General features: G+C 37.1%; 1 protein-coding gene across 1 annotated transcript; it reads right to left on the bottom strand.

Annotated features, from left to right (window-relative positions):
• Positions 1-2,356: 2,356 nt before the first annotated feature.
• LOC120539506 (neurofilament light polypeptide-like) lies at positions 2,357-17,131 on the bottom strand. The gene is made up of 4 exons (XM_039769626.1): positions 16,044-17,131; positions 13,831-13,955; positions 10,221-10,549; positions 2,357-3,006 (listed from the first exon to the last, which is right to left on the bottom strand). The coding sequence occupies exons 1-4, from the start codon at positions 17,085-17,087 to the stop codon at positions 2,759-2,761; spliced, it is 1,746 nt and encodes a 581-aa protein (XP_039625560.1). The 5' UTR covers positions 17,088-17,131; the 3' UTR covers positions 2,357-2,758.
• Between the last annotated feature and the right edge of the window lie 7,127 nt (positions 17,132-24,258).

Raw genomic sequence — 24,258 nt, 5'->3', positions numbered from 1 at the left:
TTTTATTTTTGCTATTTTGTGCAATGTTTTAATGTTCTGTGTTGCTGGTGGATCAAGTTACTCTTTTCTTCAGGAATACCAAATCTATCTATCTATCTATCTATCTATCTATCTATCTATCTATCTATCTATCTATCATAGTGTACCTTGTAATCTATCTATCTATCTATCTATCTATCTATCTATCTATCTATCTATCTATCTATCTATCTATCATATTGTACCTTGTAATCTATCTATCTATCTATCTATCTATCTATCTATCTATCTATCATATTGTACCTTGTAATCTATCTATCTATCTATCTATCTATCTATCTATCTATCTATCTATCTATCTATCTATCTATCTATCATATTGTACCTTGTAATCTATCTATCTATCTATCTATCTATCTATCTATCTATCTATCTATCTATCTATCTATCTATCTATCTATCTATCTATCTATCTATCTATCTATCTATCTATCTATCTATCTATCTAGCATCAGTTATTGAAGCTGAAAATAAACCTGAGCAGTTTTAATTCCCAAAGGACCATTGTTTTGTAAGGTAATGTCTATTGACAGTCACCTAAACATTTGTACTGAAGAACAATGTCTAACAGTGCAAGAGACCATTTTGCTTGAAAGGTACAATTTTAAAAAGAGAAATTAAAAATGAATTTGAGTCCTGAAACATTAGGTATTGTAAGAGAAACTAGCATTTGGTAAAGCAAAATTTGAAAGCCTAGGAAACAGTACACACCTAAAAAAAACATTGACAAGCCTCAGAACTGGGTGAACACTTGGATAATGCAGTTTAATATTTAAAAGTGCAAAGTATTTCATGTGAGCAACTGGAGCATCAATTGTAAATGTGAAATGGGAGATATTGTTCCAAAGGAAGCAACCTCTGAAAAGAATTTGGAGGTTTACATTGACACAATGCTCTCATCAGGTAAGCAATGTACAGAAGTGATTAAAGAGATATATAAAATGTTAGGTTATATCATGAAAACTTTTGAATATAAATTGAAGGGGATTACACTCAGACAGTATAACCAATATAACACAATAGTGAAATCACATTTGGGGTATTATTTGCAGTTCTAGTCATCACAACACAAAATGGCATAGCAGCACTTGAAGCTGTACAAAGCAACTGAGTGCATTCCACAGCTTAATGACATGTCGTGCTTTGATAGGCTCAGAGAATTAAACCTGTTTAGTCTTGAACAAAGGAGACCACATGGGGACCTAATCCAGGTCTTCAAATTTCTCAAAGGCATATTGATAAGGTAGATTCAGAAGAATTATTTCAATTTAAGGGTAAATCACGTATTCGCAGACACCAGTTGAAATTACAGGGAAAGGCATTTCAGATTGAACTTAGGAAGCACTACTTCACGCAAAGAGTTGTGGGAATCTGGAACAAACTACAGGGCCCTTGATTTGATACACAAACCTTGACAACCTTTAAGAAGTATCTGGATGAGATACTGGGACAGCTTAGCTACTAGCTAAATAAACAGCATTGATGGACTAAAGGGTCTCCTCTCATTTGTCAGTACCTTATGTTCTTAATATTTACTGCAGCTAATAAGTTAACAGATGGTTAGAATTTGTTCTACTGAATCACCAAAAACATATGTTTATCTTCCCAACCCCGACTCATATAATTTTCTCCATATTTTGATCCTGTTTACAAAGGCCTGAGGCCTATCCAAGCAACATGAAGCTTATTTAGACTTACAAATTAAACCCAAAATATCCAGAGATGGGAAAAATGTGCAAAGCCTACATACTGTAGATCTGAACTTTAAGTAACAGGAATTTTGAGTTAGCACCCAAACTGTGCCTTCCAACTAGAAACCACTTTATTTTGGAATGACCCCTTCAGATGATAATATTCTTAGTCATGGAAGTGATTGTTCAGTTGAAGTGTGCCTAGAAGTACCAAGCAATTGTTTCAGGATAGTGCTTAGACCATAGATTGTTGCTAGTCTGTAGTAGCTGAGGTGAGTCAATTTCTATTGTTATGCCCGATGCTATGAGAAAATTGATATATGGCACCTTTGTAAAGGTTATAGTAAGCAAAACAGTATGTAAAGTATATATTTGTCATTTAGAATCTAAACAAAAACCTGGCATCGTGGGAACAAAAACCCTGAAAATTTGGAGCTAACTAACTAAATGCCTTTGCTTGAAAACAAATGATTTGTAATCTCACGTACATTGATATTAGTATCACAGACATGCCCTTCGTAAACGAATTGGGTTTCATAATGATTTGAACCAGAGATTTGGATCACAAATTCTCCCACCCTGTACCTTTGAGGTATAATCCCCTTAAAAAAAAACAAACAAATCACTTTGCGGTTTTCAAATTTTTATTGACATCTTGCCACAGACACTCCAACTGCACTATTTGTCTTTGCTGATGACTGCCTCAGTTTGTGTGGATTGCTGCTACACCTAAGGGGCAGGAAGTCCTTTTTAAATGCACATATTTATTATGCAGACTGGCACATAGCTTGAACTCACAAAGGTAACCATGCTTAATCTTTTTTGTTTTGTTTTGTTTTAATGAGCAATTTAACAGGGATCTCTGCAAGCATTGTGGGGCATTCTAATAGATTGAAGAATTTCTTTCCATCTTTTTTGCATAGACAAAAACAAAGTGCCTCCTTTTACATGTGAAGTGGTGCAGAGTGAGTTGTCAATTTATTTGGCCACATTTTCCACCAGATCCCTGGTTACATCTTACTGGAGGCTTATTTCTTCTTCTCAGTCTTTTCTTCTTTCACTTCATCTTCACCCTTTTTCTCACTGTCTTCCTTATCCTCTTCGTCCTCTCCTGCTTCCTCTTTGGCTTCCCCTTCTTCCCCTTCTTCTCCTCCTTCTTCATCACCTCCTTCACCTTCACCATCTTCTTTTCCTTCATCCTCTGCTCCTGCCTCTTCTTCACCTGCTTCAGTTTCTTCCTCACCTTCACCTTCAGCCTCTTCTTCTTTCTCACCACCTTGGCAATACAATGAGAATAAACACATAAAGTGAATAATGACTGCTGGATATGATTATCATTAAGCAATAAAAACATAAAATGGCTTAATTATACATTTATAAATAATGTATATTGTTAAGCATTTTACTTAGCAGTTTACTCTGTTTCAAAATTGTGTCTTGGCACAGCTTATTCTAGCAACATTCTGGGCAAGGGGAGTTCACCTCCTGCATAGAATATCTTTGCTTATCTGTCATTCTGAAGTGATCACCTAACATGGAGCATTTTTATTTTATTTGGGAGGTGAACAAATATATTTTTGTAGCCAAGAAAATGTACAAATGAATGTCATTGGCCTTGTTTGGGGCACTGCCACCCTCATAAAAAAGTAGGGTCTGACATCACCTCCTCAAGTTAACACATAGCCATAAGGTTTAAGGTTAATCAGTGTTTCTATTCACCTTTTATGAGCATTCTTATGGATGAGTTCTCTGTAACTTCAAAGTTTTATATGCAGTGGCAGATTAAATTATGGTACTGTTCACTAGCGCCTCACTTTTTCATAGTTGCCATTTTTCTGATTTTTGTGGTTTACTACCCTGCTAAAATGATGAATTTTACTGTTCACGTACAAGGCATTTATTACTATTATTATTATTATTATTATTATTATTATTATTATTATTATTATTATTATTATTACACTGGTCTGCATTAAACTACTCCAATGCAAAAAAGTGGAATTTTTCTACCACAAACTGTTTCCATTAGTTGTCGGATTCAGTGGAAATGCTGTCCTGAAAAATAAATCTACATGTACATGTAGAAGTACATTTTGATTGCAAATGGCAGTCTTCCTTGTTATTAACTTTAGTTGAAGTGAAACAGCCCAGAATCAAGTATTTGCTACACATTTACTCCTATTATTCCTTCAGAATAGTGAGGAATTTATATTCAGATAGTTAGACAGATGCCCTTTTATTGTGGAGAAAATAGAAAGCTGTTTAAATATTTTTTATAGAAACATAAAAAGTTGGGTTGATCCATCCATTGTCTTGACCAGGTAACATGCAAGCAAATGGTAAAAGATTATTGATAAAAAAAGCACGTGCCACAATTTCTTTGGGAGTACAAAAGCAGAAAATAACAAGGAACTAGTTGAATAGAATCCTACACTCTCATTTGGATTTTTTCCATGAAAACATGGGAGTGGTCTAAGATGATCATGGGTAGAGGCTCCACTAGGACGTTGCTCAAATGGAGAGACATAATAGTGGAAAGTGGGCTGAACCTATGTCAGAAGATATCTGTTGGCCACTGCACTGTGAAACTCCTTCAGAGGATTATAAGAGGAAAGAAATAACTACCAAGTGACTATTTTTTGTAAGTAATAATTATATCTAAAACAATTACATGTGTAGTTTAGAATTTTTCAAGTTTAAATAATTTGTAAAACATTGTATTTCTTTGCAACCATGTTTTTTTTCATTCAGCACTCAAAAACTGTACATGATAAAGTAATTGTGTTGCCAGGTTTGGACTCAACACTCTCATATCTATAAAGAACACCTTAGATTCTTGATGGAAGCATTTTTAGGCTAGTGTAATAATAATAATAATAATAATAATAATAATATTATTGTTGTTGTATTTATTTGCCAATGTCAATATGCTGGCCAGGGTTTTTTGGAGCCATAATTTTTTCTGCCCTTTACTTAATAAGTTATTTGACAATTACCGGCTAAATGCCCGATTGCAACACATTGAGTCATGGTTGACCTAAGTAAAGGCACCATCATCCCTTCTTAACAATGAATTTCAGAATTAATAATGAAAGGTTTTGGGACCCTATGAACTTAAATTAAAGTATCTGAGAAATGAGATTATACAGTACAATGTGCAGGCATGTAATGAGAAGGGCTGAATTGCAGAACTCTGGACAGCAAACAATAAAGGTTTGAGTAAGTCTACGAAAGGAGCTTTACAATAGTAATAAAAAAATGATCAGTTAAAGAAAAAAAAAACAAATATTTACCATCTACAGTCATTATCTTTGTGTTTAATACTGGCTAGTTATGAAACTCTCCCAACTTTTTTAATTTGTCAGCATTTTTCCAGGAACTGCTCATAATGCAAATGAAGCCCTGTTTAGCCAAACCAATATAATTAAACCACTTGAGAGACATTGCTTAAAAATAATTGAAAGTACATGCAAATAACAAAATGAGACTTTGGCTGAATAGGCAGAAAAAAAAGAAACTAAACTGTTTTTTGATCTTGAATCAAACACATTAGACAATTTGTTCTTAACAACAGATTGTAAATTGGACTTTCAGCTACCAATTTACCTACAGCTTCCCACAGGCAGTGTGTGGAAGTGGCTTAGGTGTTGACTTGTATGCCACATGGCCACTGGTTCAAACTACTGTCTTTCTGTTTTAATCCAAACTGAGGACTTTGTCAGTTCAGAATACTAGCCCAATTCATTCTCAAGCCTAATCCAGACTTGTAGACTGCAAAACTGGAGAATTGTGAAAACCATTTTAAAGTAAATATAAACTATTTTGGGTTGGTGATACCTATGGAAAGATGGTAGATAAAATAAATTTGCTTTTTGGCTTATTATCTACTTTGTATTCACTTGGTGTCATGAATCATTGCTCTTCAGTGTAAACGTGATAGAAGATTTCATTAAAAGCATTATAAAAGTTATCATGGGATTACTGTTATAAAAAGAAATTGTGTTTAGTAGAACAAGGATGAAAATTCAACTTAAATACAATGTAACCTGCATATAGGTTTGCTGTGTGTTTTTGATGGGTGAAAGGTGGGGAGGTTTCATGTTTAGTCCTCCAATGTCCGTAAGCGTGAGTCTTAAATTAAAAATATAAGATTAAAATCCCCTGGCTAGTCTGATTTTTAAGAGGACATTCACAACTGCCAAAAGTACAGTCATTCAGAATCTTTTGATCCTTTTGCATATGTTATAATCTTTTGATTCTTATAAATGAGCAATACTTGGATGATGCTGCAAAGTCAGGTTGAGTGGTCACATTTCAAGAGTATGGACATATATAACCCATAGAATAAAAGTTGCTGTAAAAATAGAAGTAATTTTGTACTTGTAAATAATAATCTTGTAAATAAGCAATCCATAGAGTGAGAAATTTTAAATGGTGATTATAATGTTGTATACTTATGAAAGAGAATAAACTCACAAATTCCAGAAAAGACTGCTGGAGAGTGTGTCACAAAGGTGGAGAATATTTGTGATAAAATAATGATAGTTCATCTACAAGTGCACTCTACAGTCATGGTAGTAGCAGCAGACCACAAGGATAAAGAAGTGAAGGATATTTATGAATAGACTGAGTATGTAATGAAAAATTAAAAGAATATTTGATTATTGAAAGCAACTTCAACAAGGTGGCTGGAATAGGAGGAGGATCTAGCAAACCACAGAAATTTGGCCTAAGGGAAAGAAATGACAGTGGAGTGACATAAGTAGACTTTCTAAAAGAAATCAATGAGGTCTGATCAACACAAGCTTTCAACAAGGAATGAAGAGATTGTAAATAATGGAAGGCCCCGAGTAATGTCAGAAGATTTCACATCATTTATATGATGGTGCAATGAAGGTATCAAATCAGCATGAAGAACTTCTGCTCCTTTTCTGGTGCAGATTTCAACCCAGACCATATACTAACTAAATTTAATTAAAGATAAAGGTGCAGAAAACACAGAGGAGAAAACTGACAATTAAGGTGGAGTACAGAAAACCTGAAAGGTACAGAGTATAGAAAGTTTACTAAAGGGGTAAGAAAAAGTCTATGACAAGAATATGAATAATGCGATGGAGAAATGATGGAATCTAGGACAAGGAGTCCTGGAAAGTGTGCAGGAAAACACTGCAATTGAGGAGTAAAAAACAATGAAAAAACTTACCATCACAATGGCAAGGTTAGGAAAAGTGGATGATTACTGAAAGTAATAGAGGAAAGGCAGCATAGGAGGCTGAACAGAAAATTAAGGAGATAGACAAATGAAGTGAGAAAAAGGTGGTGGGATGACAGAGAATTTGAAAAAATAAACAGGCCTACAAAAAAAATGCTTTGTACCAAAATGTCAGAGAACTTAAGATAGTGAAAAATAGAAACAGAAAATCACCAAGGAGTATTACTGATGAAGATTAAATATATTTTGAAGAATTGTATGTAAATGATGAAATTAGTGATTAGTTTGGCAAAAAGAAGAGAAATAGAGCTCAGTTAAGACCAGAACTGTTTCAAGAAAAGGTAACTGAAGCTCTGAAGCATTTCATAGCAGAGGATGAGGAATTAATTGAATGAATTCCAGCTAAAATGCTGAAAATAATAGGAACAGAAGAAGAGAATGAATTAGTAGGCCTGAGTAATAATATTTTTTGAAAGGAATGTTGCCAGATGACCTTTTGAACATTATAATACCTTTGGAAAAGAAGCAAAATTCGGCAAAATGTGAGAACCATCACATAATCAACTTGATATCTCATGTCTCAAATGTTCTATGGGAAGGTAAAAAAACCAAAAGAATAGAGAATAAGGTGGACAAATACATCAAAAGACGCCAGTTTAGGTTCTGAACAGTGACAAGAATAGAAAATGAATTAGCAATGTTGAGAATTATCCATGAGTAATGTCTGTCTAATTTTGTTGATGACAAGAAGGTTTTTGACAGTGTAGATTGGATCCAAATGATTAATCACGTAAACATTTATATAGATTGAAAAGATTCAAGACTGACGTCAGCACTGTATATGGGATGACCTGCAAGGGTGAAGCTTGATAAACAAACAACACAACCTTGTTCACTAGAGGAGAAGTTAGACAAGGTTGTCCTATCTCATGGTGACTTTTCAATGATTCTACAGAAGCAATTGAGAGTAAAGGACTGGAGAATGTGCAGCACTTGAAATGGAAACACATATACATTGACACTCTCTGTTTTTGTCTGCTTCTTGGTCCTCCTTCTAATGCATTGCCAATTTTACATGTTATATTAATTGAGCAGGAGGTGGGTACTGTGTTTACCCATTAAAGTTTCGAGTAAGACGATAGTAAGATGATATAACTACATTAGATCTGAGGACAGTGAGCTCACCATGAAAAGTGTAAGAGCGGACAGGGTCATGATTAGATAAGAGAAATAATTGAGGCCTGTAACATGTACTTATGCATGACAGACTGCTACAAGGTATCATTGAAGTGAGGTTTGTGAGGAAAAAGTCATGAAGAATACAAAGAAATATTCCTGGACAATAATAAAGAGATTACAGAATGTACTGAAGTGTGAAAGGGGAAGTGAAAGATAGAAAAAGTTGTAGATGGCATTCCATGACAAGAAATTACCTATGGTCAGAAACCTAACAAATGAATGAAGTGAGTAACAAAATGTGTAGGTTGTCAGTTTTGATTAATTCTGTTTCAAATATTCCGATTTATTTAATTTTATTCTCAGGGTCACAGATGTGTGGAGCTTATTTAGGCAAAAAAACAGGAAACAGTCATGGATATAATGTCAATCCATTGCAAAACCCACTCACACACACACAGTACAACTCCCATTCAATCTGGGGTCAAAGTGGAAGTACAAATCAACCTAACTAACATGTTGTTGAGTGTGTGGAAGGAAGATGTGACCACTCAGAAGGTAAAAACGAATGAGAAAGAGAATGTGCAGATAATGACCAAGTGCTGGATTTGAACCCAAAACCTGGTTAAGCACTGCATCACCATTTCACACATTAAATACTGTAACTCCTACATATGCACTTCACTTTCCAATTGCCTTTGGATTGTGTAGGACATAGCTCTTACTGACATTCTTTTTTTTTTTTGCAATTACTCTAAATAAAAGGCCTACATTTCTAAGGGTAATAATGCTCTGCCTCATTTCATTTGTTAATTGCCGTCTTCCTGAGTTTATCACTGAAATATTGTCTAAGTAGTACTTCAGAGGGTGTAGTAACACAGTCTGCTCCAACTCTGCTTTAAGACAGAGGGTTTTTAAGTAATCTGCTGAAATTGGGACACCTGTGCAAATTGTTTGCCTCAACATTGAAGGCCTAATTTACTTTAATTGCTGTAGGACATCTTTAGGGTGTAACTATTAGTTGTTCCCTGAAGAAGGCCCACATTTGTAAAATTCTAATATTTTTTTTTAGTCTTTTCTAACAAAAACTCAGTTTACTGCTGAGCTTTTCACCATTTTAGTTCATTCATTTCATTTCAACTGATTAAATTTGAAGAAAAATTGAGGTTTTCTGAAACTTTTGACCAGCAGTGTGTATATAATATATGAGGGGGTACCCAAAAATAACTGGAATCTGTACCTGGTGTGCAATCTAGACTTAGCTGTGAATATCACTGCACACTTACAGTATTCTGTGGCAGTCTGCCAAGTGCCATTACTCTGTATTGTTCGTACTGGCATTCTGTGCCAGTATTTCTTGGTGCTTACTAAATGTGTTCTGTGATTTTTGCAATGGGTGATCACAGAGAACAGAGAGTCTGTGTTAAATTTTGTTTTCTCTTAGGGAAAACAGAAACTGTAGTGATACTTGAAACTGCTTATAAGAGGAAGCTTTAAGTAAAACAGGTCTATGAGTGGTTTTCACGTTTCAAACGAGGGGAAAATGTCACCTCATCTTGCTCTGTGTGACTTTTTCTTGGAAGGAAGAAGTAAAAAAAAATTGCTGCAGGCATTGGACAATGTTCCTCTTCTGCAATTCCAAAAATGGTTCCAACAGTGGGAAAACAGTTGGGACAAGTGTATTCATTCACATGGAGAGTACTTTGAAAGTGAGAGTAAAGTTTCGGTAAGTAAAAATTATTAAATATTAAATAAATATATATATATATTATTTTGCGGGCGGCATGGTGGCACAGTGGTAGCACTGCTGCATGCATGAAGTTTGCATGTTCTCCCTGTGCTTGTGTGGGTTTCCTCCCACAGTCCAAAGACATGCAGGTTAGGTGCACTGGTGATTCTAAATTGCCCCTAGTGTGTGCTTGGTGTGTGGGTGTGGGTGTGCCCTGCGGTGGGCTGGCACCCTGCCTGGGGTTTGGTTCCTGCCTTGTGTCCTGTGATGGCTGGGTTTGGCTCCAGCAGACCCCCATGGCCCTGTGGTTGGCTTATTAAAAACACTAATTGAGATAAGCAGGGAGTTGCCTATATCTGACTTTTTTTCCTACCTTCCTCTTCCTCTGCTTCTTCTTCTCCAGCAGCTTCCTCTCCCTCTGCCTCTCCCTCTTCCTCTTCTCCCTTTTCTTCTTCTCCTTCTTCAGACTCTGGGGGTTCTGCTTCAGCCTCCTCTGCCTTGCTTGCTTGGATTGCTTCCTCAACTTCAGGGACATGGCTGTGGCTGAGGTATGAAGAGGTAAAGAGTCGACTGCTCATCATGTAGGGAGCAGAGCTTTGTGAGGAGTAGACTGAGCGGCTGTAAAGTGGAGGAGTGCTCTGTGCGTATCCAGAAACCATGCCACTCACGCTGAAGCGTGTCTCTTCACCTTCTAGGAGTTTTCTGAGAGGGAAGATTCAAGTTTTAAAATGAAAGGGTAAGGAAAAAGGTGAAAGAGAGAGAAACAATGAAGATAAATCATAATCTGTCCAAATAACTCCTAAATAATGAGACCCTGAAATTGTCTTACAACAATTTAGGACTGGAAACTATTGATAAACATGCACACTTACAACTGAAGGTGCCAAAGTGGTTCTTCAGAGCGATGCCATAGGGGAAACATTTTAGGTTCCCAAAAGACCCATCCACATGAAGGTTCCAGAAAGAATGTTTATTTATTTAGATACATAATAGGCTCCATACAGTAAATAACCATGACAAGATAGTAACAGATTTGTGAAATAACAGTAAGTCATCATTTTTAAAGGACTCTAACTGCATACAATACAATAGGCTAAGTTCAGCTTTTATTAATCTGCTAGTGTCCTGCTAGGTAGCCTACCATGCAGTAAAGATTTACATTTTTTCAGCATATTAGGAAGTTTTTCAAAGCCCAAAGAACCAACTTCATATGCAAAGAAGTCTTCTCAGAATGAAGCAGCTCATTGTTAGAAGTAGCTCCTTGAGGAACGACACAATCTACTAAAGTGCCATTAAAGGACTTTTATTTTAATAAATGTGTGGTACAGTAACAAATCGCAATTTATATAGGGAAAGCTGCAAAATCCACACACATGAATATGATTGATATGGATTATGTAGAAATTGACAGACATTGAGTTTCCTCTTTCGTAATCATTTAAATTAACAGTTTAAGCATTTTAATTATTTTGTTCAAACATAAAATGGTTGCGCTCTCCAAAGAGCTGACTAGTTCAGCATTGACCTCTAGATAATTTTAACGTCTGTTTCCCCATGGCAGAATACGGCATCAGATAAGGATTTGATTCTTTTAAAAACTGACGGTTATTAGCATTGTGAATCATTTTTTTAAATAATTACAAATGGGCGTTGTTTCACCACAGCACAAATAAAAGTTACAAAAGGCAATTATAAGCTCTGAAAAAGCAGTGACTTCCTAAGAAAGCCTTTAAAAAAGCAATGAAATTAAACTACTGATCTAACAACTGTATCACCCACAGTGGGGACCCAATGTGAATGGAAACTGAAAGTAAAAATAAGGTTACAAAAATACCATATTATTATAGCATCTGAAAAGCAAACAAAGCATGCAACAAATAGATTGATAAAGAAAATCACGATTAAAGTTCCATCCGTAATATTTACCTTGGATTTGAATGTGTCTATATTATGCAACAAAAGCTAAAATTTGTGGTTACATGTGAAAAACTAAACAAGAAATTACGAATGCTTAATGGACATCACATGAAAATGTTATCACGAAAATCAGTGTTTATTCTTTATTTTGTAAAGTGCATTTTAAAAAGCATCGCTTAGTACGTGTCAGTGTGAAGGGGCAGCCTTAGCATTTAAGTAGCTGTATTGATTTATTTGATATATATAATTTTTTATGTGAAAACAAATCATGTTGTCCTTGACCAAACACACCATCACACAATCTGCGTTCCCCTTCTTCACACTTCAGTCTTTTAAGAAACATTTTTATTCCCATTGTTTGATTCTCAGCTACATGTAAAATAAAGATGGTCAGGCTTAAAAAAGCAATTAATTAATCATAAAATGGTTAGTTAGTTCTCATAAAATGATTGGTTAATTCTCAGAAAGCTAAAAGCCAATCAGGGTCACATTCAGTGGGTTTGGAGGGGCATGGCTCATCTCGATGGGATGAACCCTCAGATTCTAAGTGGGCAAATTTCAAATAAGCCTAACATGCACGTCTATAGGATGTGGGAGCAAACTGGAGCATTCTAAAAACAAATCCAGTAAATGTACACTATATTAACCATATGTTTTCACAGTAAAAAAGTTGTAATACAATGAACAGTTAAAATAATGATACTAAAAGTAAATTTACATTTAAGCAGTGATTTCAGCTGTTGATATCAGTAAATCGTTTCAATTTACAAGACTATTTTATGAATAATTGCTGCCTGTCCATTAACTCACAATGGTACAGAATTCTAAATTTGCATAAAGGTAGTGTATTTGCATAAGGGAACGCCCTCCTTGCAGTAAAGCTGTAAATTTGTCTATCCAAAAAAAAATAAATTTTTGAACTGAAAAACAAAAAAATTAATGATAATTATCAAAATAAATTTTCATTGTGGTCTGAATGTTTGTTGTGGTTATAGAAGCTTATGCTGAGTTATTTTTGAAATACTGGAAGTGTGGCCCACCCTGCGCCAGAAAAGCAACTTATCCTTCTCCACTAAATGTGCGTGAATTGCAACGACTGAAATAACAACCTGCTAACGTTTTTTAATCTGTTACAAAAATTAATTGTTGTTGACTTTATACAGATAAATTGTAGGTATATTATTTAAAATGATGTACTATTTAGCATGAGTTGTTTTGATTGGACATTATTGTAAGGTGTAATTTAAAACCAGGATGAAAGTTTAATTTAACATTAATTATAATAAAATGATCATTTTTAACCGCATGAACCAACTACTGGTCTTTGCTCCTGACACTTGTTTGATGGAGAAGTGATTGGCAGCTCAGCTGTCTAGTCATTTAACCGTTATGTTACGGACAGAATTTTTAGAGTGGTATGGAGGAAAAAAGAAGACATTTCTATGAGATCGTGAACAATGCCCAAGAATAGCACAGGATTTCAACGCTGGACTCTTGCTCCCGCTATCAGGCCTGTTTAATATAAAATATTTTCCACACAGAGAAAGCAAGATTTTTTTTTGTCTAAAAATATTTCTGACTCGTCACATTTCTTAAATAAGCAAAGCGTGGAGGTGATCATTCACAAAGTTTGCTTTGTCACATAATCAATCATTCATTTTCTACCACAATCTAAAAACAAAGCACTAAAAGAGGGGGGAAAGATTCAAACTTAAATTGATTCAGCATTAAGAAAAATAAACTTGCAGCACAGTCAATGATTCGGACTCTTCAGCAACTCTTTTCGCCACCGGTGCGCCCACAGCAGTTGAATTTTTACTAATACCCGCGATGGTAAGCCAAACCCTTCTTACTTATTGTTCATTTGTAATACTATTTTGATTGATTTCCTACGTATGGGCTTCGTGTTACTGCTATAATGTCACGCTGTTGCGATGCATCAAACTATAATTCTTTTCTCATTAAAACTCCTGTGTCTGCGCTACTGTGGGCAGAACTAAAGCGCAGGAGTGAATGGTTTTCTGGACTGACAAGGCGAATCGCCACCTGTTATCTGGCCAACTTACCTGTAAGCCGCAATTTCAATGTCCAGTGCCATTTTAACATTGAGCAAGTCCTGGTACTCTTTCAAATAACGAGCCATCTCATTCTTAGTGTTTCTTAGCTCGTCCTCCAGCTGGCTGATGGTGTCCTTTACAAAGAAAGAAAGAATGAAAGAAAGGGAAAGAAAGAAAGAAAATTGAATTCTTAGTTTAATTCTTATAAAGCACATCAATGTGAAACATCACGGCACTATTCACTATTATAAATATATTTCCCTATATTCAAGTACTGTATTTCATTTAACTGCCACGCATTCTTGTTGTAAATTCGCGTCGCTGGGACCAGGGCTTATCTCGACAGAATGGGATAAAGCTATCACGCACAGAATCATCCATAAACACAAACCTAACTCCAGTTTACTAATTAGACATATCTTTGGAATTTGGACAAAAATTATAGCACCTGGAGAGAAACCACAGGCAAACCTTAAGAGAATGTAAACTCCGGGCGAACGGTAGGAGTCGTATTTAAGAGTTATGTGGCGCCAACGCTAACCACTGCGCCACCAGTCAATTGCAACAACATGCACTTTTAGAAACGCACACAACCATAGATTAAAAAGGATTTGAGCCTAACCCTGCAAGGCGCCGCCACAGCAATGATTTTACTTTCTAAGCGGCCAACAGCACTGACTTTACTTTCTAAGCAGCCAAGGATTAAATCGATAAAATTCGTGAATTACGATCTTTCATCATTGTGATGTGTGTTTCGTGCTTCAGAAACAACTGAACACGAATGTTGAAAACTGCAAAATCAAGTATACGACACCGTCGATGACTCAGCGATACTTGACTGTGCATTTTTTAACATCTGTGTTCAGTTTGTTCTGAAACGCAAAACACTCCATATAGATCACAATGATGGAAACTGTTAATTCGCATATTTTAACGCATGCCAACATCTGTAATGCTGGATGTTAAATAAAGTCCCAGGATCAAAACATTTTGATTACCATTCATAAATAAAATAAGAAGTCTTAAATAAAAATGTACTTTTTGATGCATACATTAAAATGTGTGACCGCCATAAATCATCTGTAGTTAGCGCAGCACTCTGGGAATCCTCACCGGCGGCTACATATAATTATTTTTCGCCTGCATTTATTCATTCTTCTATTCATTCATCATCTGCAATTTGAATGGATATATTCACAAATTCGTCTATTTTCTAACCCGACAGATTCAAGGAGAGCCGCAGTCATTAGCAGAATCAATGGGCGTAAGGCATGAACTGCTCCTGGACGTGACGCCGGTTCAAGACATGGGCACATTTACTGTACAATCACCCCGTATGTTAAATTTACAAATAAAAAAACACTGAGAGGGCACACACCAGCAGATACCCCAGCTCATTTAAATCCAGCAAATATGGACTTCATAACGAAATAAGCAGCTTGTCTTTGGGTTGTATGAGGAAAGAACATTCAATCTATAACTCAGAAATCACCCAGCAAGCCTGTAATGAAACATCAGGAGTTAGAAGATAGTGGATGGTTTGATGGATACAGTTAACTTGTTCACGGCAAACCAGCTGTTGCAGAGCTGTAGCCACACATTAATTCCTTATATTTGAACAATTTACTTCATCTATTTCACCTTCAGTCGTTGCAGTCATTGTTCACAATATTTTGTTAAAGTGATTTTAAATTGGCTAAACGTCTGATGCCGCATTAACAAATCTTAATTTGATTCACAGCTTTCTTTTTGCCTTATTACTGTTCTCCTTTCAATACTCCTAAAGTGTCTAAAACTGTTATTTCTTACCCGAGACTGCGCACCTGTTTACATCTGGTTAGTACAGATTTCTTTTGAGCTTTCATCTTTCCAGAGGAGCTGTTTCTGTTCTTTCTCTCAATGATGTCACAAATTGATATATAATAAAGCATTAATAACAATAAGTACCCTGCGATCGCCTGGCACCCCGTAGGGTCCGGTGCTGTCAGTACAAGCGCAGGTCGCTGCGACCTTGACAGGTTTGACGATGGAGATGTTTATAACAATGAGTGACGGTGAATATTTTGCGAGGAATCCTACAGCGAGCGCCCTGCAGATAAACTTTTAGGCGCTTATCTATCGTACCATAAAGCAATGAGCTCTTAACTCTTTGGGATTTGAAGCGGCTTCGTTTAAGTTACATCAGACGATCTATATGTTCTTGCCCCTCTCTACCAGCTTACCTGTAGGGCGGCAATCTCCCCATTCTGCTTCTCTTCCAGATCCTGGAGCTGCTTCTCCATGGCTTCGTTCATGCCACGACAGGCTTCGATCTCCAGGTTCCTGGACTTCAGCTGCCTGCGGTACTCGCTCACCTCGTCTTTTGCTGCGCGCACTGCGTCGGTATTCTTCACGGCGTTTTCTGTCAACACGGTGAACTTACTTTTGAACCACTCTTCTGCCGAAAGCATGTTCTTCGCCGCCAACTTCTCGTATTGCATACGAATATCTTTTAAGGCTGCTGAAAGGTCGGGCTTTGCAACATCCATCTCGATAGAGATTTGGGCATATTGAATCTGAGCCTGCAGCTCTGCAATTTCTTCCTCGTGGATTTTCTTCAGGAACGCGATCTCGTCCACGAGGGATTCGATGCGCTTCTCCAGCTCGGCACGGGATAAGGCAGCCTCATCGGCGGCCTTTCGCACTTCCATCATTCTTCCTTCGGTCTCTTCTCTGTTAAGAACTTCATCTTCGTACTTGCTCTGCAAGTTTCTCAGGGTATCCTCCAGGTTCTCTCTCTCATGCTGCATAGCCTGTCTCTCGTTCTTGGCTTCATCCACAGCAATGCGGAGGTCTCTGATTTCCTGCTCATAGAGCGCTTTAAGGCGGGATGGTTCCACATGTTTCTGCCTCAGCACCAGTAATTCAGCCTCCAAAACCTTATTCTGCTGCTCTAGTTCATGCACCCGTTCGATGAAGCTTGCGAAGCGGTCGTTCAGCTCCTGTAGCTGAGCCTTCTCGTGTGTGCGAATCGTCTTGAATTCACTGCTAACCTGTGTGGCTTGGGTCAGGTCGAAGTCCACAGCTTGTATGAGAGAGGAGGTGGAAGCAGGGGCGTTGTAGGAACGTCTCATGGATACAGAGGAGATGGGTGCCGAGTAGCTAGTGTAGGCTGGTCGAGCGCTTCCATAAGAGCTGCGCACACCGGATACGTGAACCCGGGGAGCGATCTCCACATAGCGGCGCTTATATGTGGAGAAGTAGGGGTCGTAGCTGTGGGCGCTCATCGTGAGAGTGAGACTTGGATTCTGCTATGTGAAAGAGTGACAGTGTCAACCCGTATTTATACTTCAAGCAGAGTGTGACGCCGCTGCTGTCTGCAAGTCCCAAACGCCACGCCCACCGCAGTCCTCCCAAAGGGAATCGAACGGTGCGTTAGATCTTGTCTTGGTAACAACGGAGTCAACTTCAGAGGAGCTGAAATATATGTTTTTTTAACGAATGTGATCATTTTCAGCATCAGTCTTGCTCATTTTTTTGTCAGAATCATCTCAAATGGTAAACGTATTTCTCATACTGTTATCAAGGTGGTTTTCTATCCATTTACCTGAAGTTCGGTGCTGATACCGAATATAATTAATTCTCTAACCGATGAAGAAACACAATTATGCTACTTTCTTTCTTTCAACCCATTTATTTTATAAAATGCTTTATTTTAGCAAACAACGTTAAATATGTTGAATAAAATAAGGCTGATGGATCAGTTGAGAAGGGGAGCTGAACAATTTCTAAAATCTATCAATGATTAGTCACATTCTATCTATCTATCTATCTATCTATCTATCTATCTATCTATCTATCTATCTATCTATCTATCTATCTATCTATCTATCTATCTATCTATCTATCTATCTTATTTCAACACTATACATTTGTTCAGACTTTCAAATATGTTGTGTTTCCCAGGTTTCATAAAAGTTTAGCAGTCTCTAAATTAGCCCAACATGAGTAAGCATGAGCAGCTTTGCTATCCCCGGTCTTGGTCTTGTGTCCCGTCCTTGATTAGGCCCAGTCTTGCATGTCATGCTGCTCTGTTTAAGCGCTTCCTTCACAACCCAGTAATGCATCAAGCAGGTGCAGATATGAATTTAGTGGCTTCCAGTGGTCCAGCGGGTGAGTTTACTTCTGAATGCACCAATTCGCCTGCATTAAGATGGCATCTGTCCAAGGTGTGCCTGTGTTTCCTCGAGTGTCACAGTTGTTAACCCAATGATCATCTCAATCCCACTGAGTATAAAGATATTCTTTAATAAAGAATTGTTTTAAGGCTATGATGTAGTTTTATGCATTACATAGTAATGCTCATGTTTTTTTAATTTGAAATTATCATACAAAGTAAGATTATAAAAAATGGCAATATATTCTAGTTTGTATTGCCAAAATTAGCTAATTATTTAACTTTATAAATTATTAACACTGGCTTTTCATTTTTTTTATTTTTATTTTTTACTGAGGAGAATTTCATAGACTTTTACAGGTCTTCTTTATTCTTGTAGGAGGTGAGAGTGGCAGATCTGCCACTTGAAAGCACTTAGCCATCTCCTTTGTCTCGCCTTTGGCTCCAGACTCCTGCACTGCTGTAATTCTCATTTCGACCTCCTCCTTCAGACTTTCAACAGACAAGTTCAGAATTCCACCTGCTGGAGTCCTGAATCACACAAAACACAGTGATTCTGGTGCTGCTTCAGCCACTCTGCCTTCTTGTCAGAAATAGCATACAGTATTCAATAAAATTCTGTTACCAGTTTACTAAGCTACTAGTACAAGAATCCCAAAATACCTGCACATCAAAGACATAAATGCACACTCAAAGGTGTATCATAGGGTAGCTATTCCATATGTCTGGAATGATTTGTCCATATAGACCCATAAGATAACTTGGGCTTTGTGATGCCAGTATTTTTTGCTACACAGCCTATATATGCCCTATGAAACTCTTAATTGTGGTCTATTTCTGAAGCTCCTTCAATAAAGACTAAAGATTCATGGTTGCTTTTACCAACTATTATTCAAGAGTTAAATCCTTGAAAAAGATGTTTATGTTTCACTGTCTTATAAATTGTCCTGTTGCAACTGATTCCTCTTTTTTTCATTCCATTCCATTTTCCAAACCTGCTATTTCCTGAGCAGGGTCATTGGGACACTGGAGCCTATCCAAGAAGCAAAGAGTGCAAGGCAAGAACAATACCTGGGCAGGGCACCAGTCTACTACAGGCAGGGCACCAGTCCACCAGCATCATAGGCCCCCAGGCAAAGTAGTGTGCTGGGGTCCCTTTTTTGATAGCAAAACAGAAACATACATAGGCATCAGAGTCATGGTGGGCTCTTACGCTCCTAGGACCCCCAGCTAGTGCCCATACGTTAAGATGGCCCTGACCACAGAGTAGACACAGACACACTCACTAGGGCCAGCTTAGTACTAACCTGCCTGTCTTTGTACAGTGAGAGGAAAACCACATGGACATGTGGAGAACATGCAAACTCCATGCAGTGAGCACAGGGGTCATACACCTTGTCTTCCTTATTGCAAGGCTCCAGAGCCATCACTGCACTATCATCCTGCACATTTTTACATTACAGCCATTCAGACATTTTTGTACCCGTTTCTTCCAATACAGGGTTTGCATGGTCATTGTAATTCTCTGATTCCAAACTCTTCATAGTGTTTTACCTGTATTTAGTGTACACTTTTAATTTTATTTTTCTGGTGAGATGTCCAGTTTCAAACTCAGTTGTAATTTTCTTCACTCTGTGGAGGAGGAAATTTGTGTTAATGAATGATGTTAATAGTTACATACAAAATGACATTTTGAACTGGCCTTGTCTTTCCAAGCATTCATTCACCTAACGGTTCTTCTCCATCAATGACAACACTGAAGCTAATTTGATGTTGGTACATGTACTGTACCTGAGTTCTCAGATAGATAGATAGATAGATAGATAGATAGATAGATAGATAGATAGATAGATAGATAGATAGATAGATAGATACTTTATTAAAATGTATTTCTTTAATTTAATTTATTGTCTGTTAAAGTCAGAAAAGCTGAATTCAAGCAACTGCAAAAGAAGGTTGTCTTTACTAACAATTATTTTAATTTACTTTAAATGACGCCTTTATCCAAGGTGACTTACAACATTTGCGATACTCATGGTTACATCTCTTTTTGTTTTTCCAGTTGGAGAACAGGCAGGTGAAATGACTTGCTCATGGTCACTCAGTGTTAATAGTAGGATTTACTCCCACACCCTCAGGATTTGAAGTCCAAACCCTTAACCACTACACAACCTTACTACCCAAAACCTTAGTGCTTGGACTGAAATGATCCTGGCTACAAATTTATATATTCACTTTGTCATTGTGTAGGTCTCCATAAGCTAAAGGTGTAGTGTTAGGATGAGTTAGCCAAGTGTGCTGCTGACTGATAGCTCCATGGGCTGTCGTCCAGGGCTGTCTTCTACTTTGCCCTGATCACTGCCAACACCAGCAAGTGCTGAAAATGCATAATTTTCTTTTCAACATTTTATTTAAAGCAATATTTTTAACCATTTCTTACTGACAAAGGATAATAGCTGTTTATTAGGTTATAGCATTATATGGATTTATGTATTGTCTTCCCTTACAGCCTGAACCTTGTAAGCAAAATTAAAAATCAATGGATGGATATGTTGTCATTTAAAGACAGTTGAGGTCAATACAGCTAAAATTAAGCAATGAAAGAAGATGTAATGGCACACAAAGGGAACCAAAAGGTCAAAGTAAAAGTGCAGCATTTTATAAAGAGGCCTCGAAAAGGAGTTTTATTTATACTGTCTTAGTTTCAACTTTATAAGTTGCTCCATCACATACTGTATAATAAAGTACAAGAGAACAGTCACAAATTTCTTTGTACAGATTCTTCTCTGTAGCTCATTTTCATGATTTATGATTTTATTCATGGTTTTGAGCACATATTGTAAAATATTTCATCAATTTATTTTATTAACACTTCTCTGAGGCTCCTAATTCTGATATTTAATCATTGAACAAGCCATCAACAAGAAAGACACGCTTGAATGGGAGAATAGTACATATCACACTCTTACACACACCCAAGAGGAATATTAATGTAAATAAAAAACTTGTTTGCATGTTTAATCGTAACCATACAAATAAAGTGCAAAACATCCACACATTTATCTGTTTCCTACTCCTTTACAGTTGTCACACACGTGCGCATGGGAGGCAGCTAAAGGGCTTGAGTGAAGGCAGTTCTGAGACATGCCGGGAGGTGGCAGAGTGCACTGACTCTTTTTCTCACTTCCCTGTAGACCATTCCTGGGAGACTCCACCTGGCTCTCTTGACATCACTTCCGGGACCGAACCAATGGAAACAGACCATACCAGCTCCGGCCCCCCTGATGTCACAATCGGGCCTGATCCAATGAGCGATGAACACGTGCCCGATCCTTATGACCTCACTTCCTGTCTTCCCCTTTAAAAGCCTGCCCTTTTTCCCTTTTTCCTCAGTCTTGTCTTGGACTCGTTGTATGCACTTCAGTGCTGTATCTCTTTGAAAAGAACGACTTTGCAGCCAGGTTTTGAGATTATACGGGTGGCTGCCCCAAACCTTTCTTTGAGTATGTCTCAACTTTGTGACACCGTTTAGATTCATGGAGACTGAGTGACGACATGCAAGCTAGCTTTTCACTGAGTTGTGGTCCAAGAGGTGTATTTTTAAGAAAGCAGCACAAGATTATGTGCTGCAAGTCCATTCTAAATCTAGCTGATCTATTGATTAATAAGTTTAAGGTAAAAGAAACAATCCTTGGCTTACTAATAAATTCTAAAACATGCATGGTTGAAAATCAAACCTTGCGTCATCGTCGAAAACAGAATTCTGCAGCCCTTCTTTTGACTATGTCCTCTCAAAGGAGGACTAGATGAAGATGAAAAACTGAAGTCTACATCACACTTCACAATTTTTCTAATGATTTTCAGTGGCAGAGTTCAATTGCACAATCAAAGTGAGTTGGGGGCAGTTGTGTCGTTGAACCACCCCCAGTGGCTCAGTCTTACCAAGTCTGCACCTCACCTCAACAAAGTGGAACAGAGTTGTTTTGGTCTTAAATTGTAGGGACAGGCTCTGTGTGAAACAACGGAACCTCATGTTTTGGACAGAAGAGAGGTACATCTGTCTGAAGTTACATACTATGACAAAATTGAGAAAAGGAAAGGAAAAAATTACTGAGATTGTTGCGCAGCTTGCCATACCTAAAAAGAATTTGTTCAGCCCTCAGGCTAGTCAGGCTACACATTGTTGGCTGTTAGAAAAATGGGCAAGCCTGCAATACTTTGAAAATGTGAACATGTGCTGGAAAGTCTCCTTGGAGTTGTGCTGTTTGACATCCCCTGCGATTCCTCATTGTGTAATCCCAAGGTGGCAAGATCATCAATGTAGCCATCAAGGTTGTCATCCCCTCTGACTAGAAGTTGTGTAATGTGAGGCTGGCTTAAAGGTGTATTGTTCTGTAATGAATAAATTCAGTGATAGGAAAGTACTCTGTTTAACAGTTTTCTGATCCATTGTCATGAAACTAGAATCATATGATATATAGCACAAATTCTAGATACCTATAGGTCATATATTTAAATACACAGTAGGTAATCTTTGATTACTTGCAAAATTAGCACTAGGGTGATGCTTACACCTTTCCAGTGGCTTACTCTGTATATAATAAACATGATCTTTTAATATTATTATACAATAAAACCCAGAGCTATGGATTCCAAATAATAATGTGGTTATATGTGCAGAGCTTTTCAAATGCAAACCTCTACAGTATTTAAAAGCCCACCCTTGCAAATACAGATAAGGCTTACGCTGCATCACTTTGAAATGTATTGATCATTTAAATGCATCCTCATCATTTCCCTGAGGTGCCTCAGTAGCAATGAATTTGGCCTGTGGTTGGCAGAGTTATTTCAAGGAATTCTTGAGTTTTTAAATGCAAGTATTAAAGTGTTTGTTTGTGGACATGTCAATGTAAAGTTTAAAGTCAGTTTTGGGGAATGGCCTTAAATTAAAAAGAAGTAGTTGTATGCCAGATTGGATTCTGGCTTATGGTGTTTTTTTGGTGACACTAGTTTGTTTTGCTTTGATTTCATAAACATGGTTCTGTGTCCCAAAACATCAAGATAAAGGAAGTCATCTTAGAGAAGATTAAGGAGATGATGATGATGATTATGTCTTTATGGTCAAGCTGGTTACCGTTTGTTAATTGTGCCGATATGACTGTTTTTTTAAGTGCACCTTGCACTTTACTGGTTTTTCTTCTTTGATTCCTGTGTCTGTCAGTGCCTGGTTAAGGTATAAATCCCAGTGGCCCTGACTTCAAAAAATACATTTAAAGAATGCATGGATGTTCTTTTATTTACTTACAATGTTAAGCACCATAAACAAAATGCTTTGTGATGGTGCACTCTATTAAATGAGATAATGACTTTTTTTATATGCAGTAGCACATTTTCATACATAAGTCTAGCTCAGAGTACTTCAACAGTAGTAAAAGGAAAATTATGAAAATGGTAAGACAGAAGATTACTTTATAAATTTATAATAGTTACAATGGCAAAGCAAGTAGGTAATTTTATATGCTGTGGTCAAATGGCCAGACAGGAGAGAAAAACAAACAGTCAGACTGCATGCTGGAGGAAAAAAAAACCTGTAAACCATTTCTGCATTGCAGAGTAATTAAATGTGACAAAGTTATTCCAGTGTTCGTTTTCTATTTATAGTGCATACACCTAGAAGATTCAGTGCTGCAGGTATCATTGACAAGAGATGTTTCCTTGAACCTCTGCCACAGAATCTTTTGCTCCGGTGATAGCGTCACAGAGCGCCAACACAACATACTGGAAAGAGAAAAGAATGACAAAGAGGTAGAAATACATAATAATCAGGGACGGTTGTGTTCAATTTTGAGACATTACAACATATTCTTCAAATTAAATGTTTAAAGTCTAAATATTCTTGACTGTGATAGAAATGTGTAATTTCTGACTCTGTGATAGAAGTCTATAGAGTGTTAGATCCCTAGTAAAGGATCAAAAAATCAAGAATAACGTCATTTTCATAATCACCTTGAAATTGTCTAAAACAATACCTTACATGCTTATGTATGAAATGTTTCATTTTTAACCTCCTGCAAGTGTCTGTTAAAGAACTAAGACCACAGGTATTAATCAAATATCAAAAATATTTCCATACTCATGATCAGCAACCTTGAAACTGCATAAAACGACACTCTACATGCCTATTTTACCTGTCCCCACTTTTTCGAATTTTTGTGAAAAGGAGTAACTTTGACCCTTCATATTGCATTGGGGGTAAAGCCCTGTTGTTGGTTGATGTGGCA

The sequence above is a fragment of the Polypterus senegalus genome, chromosome 11, assembly GCF_016835505.1.
Source record: "Polypterus senegalus isolate Bchr_013 chromosome 11, ASM1683550v1, whole genome shotgun sequence".
In the NCBI taxonomy this organism is placed as follows: domain Eukaryota; kingdom Metazoa; phylum Chordata; class Cladistia; order Polypteriformes; family Polypteridae; genus Polypterus; species Polypterus senegalus.
Note: the sequence above shows the minus strand (reverse complement) of the source record. Positions and strands in the feature narration are given on the sequence as shown.

Bases quoted from the DNA above. Each gene is read 5' to 3' on its own strand.
- LOC120539506 (XM_039769626.1), bottom strand. From the start codon at position 17,087: ATGAGCGCCCACAGCTACGACCCCTACTTCTCCACATATAAGCGCCGC. The intron at 13,956-16,043 runs GTAAGCTGGTAG...TTCTTTGTAAAG, and splicing joins GGGAGATTGCCGCCCTACAG to GACACCATCAGCCAGCTGGA. The intron at 3,007-10,220 runs GTAGGAAAAAAA...TGTATTGCCAAG, and splicing joins AGAAGCAGAGGAAGAGGAAG to GTGGTGAGAAAGAAGAAGAG.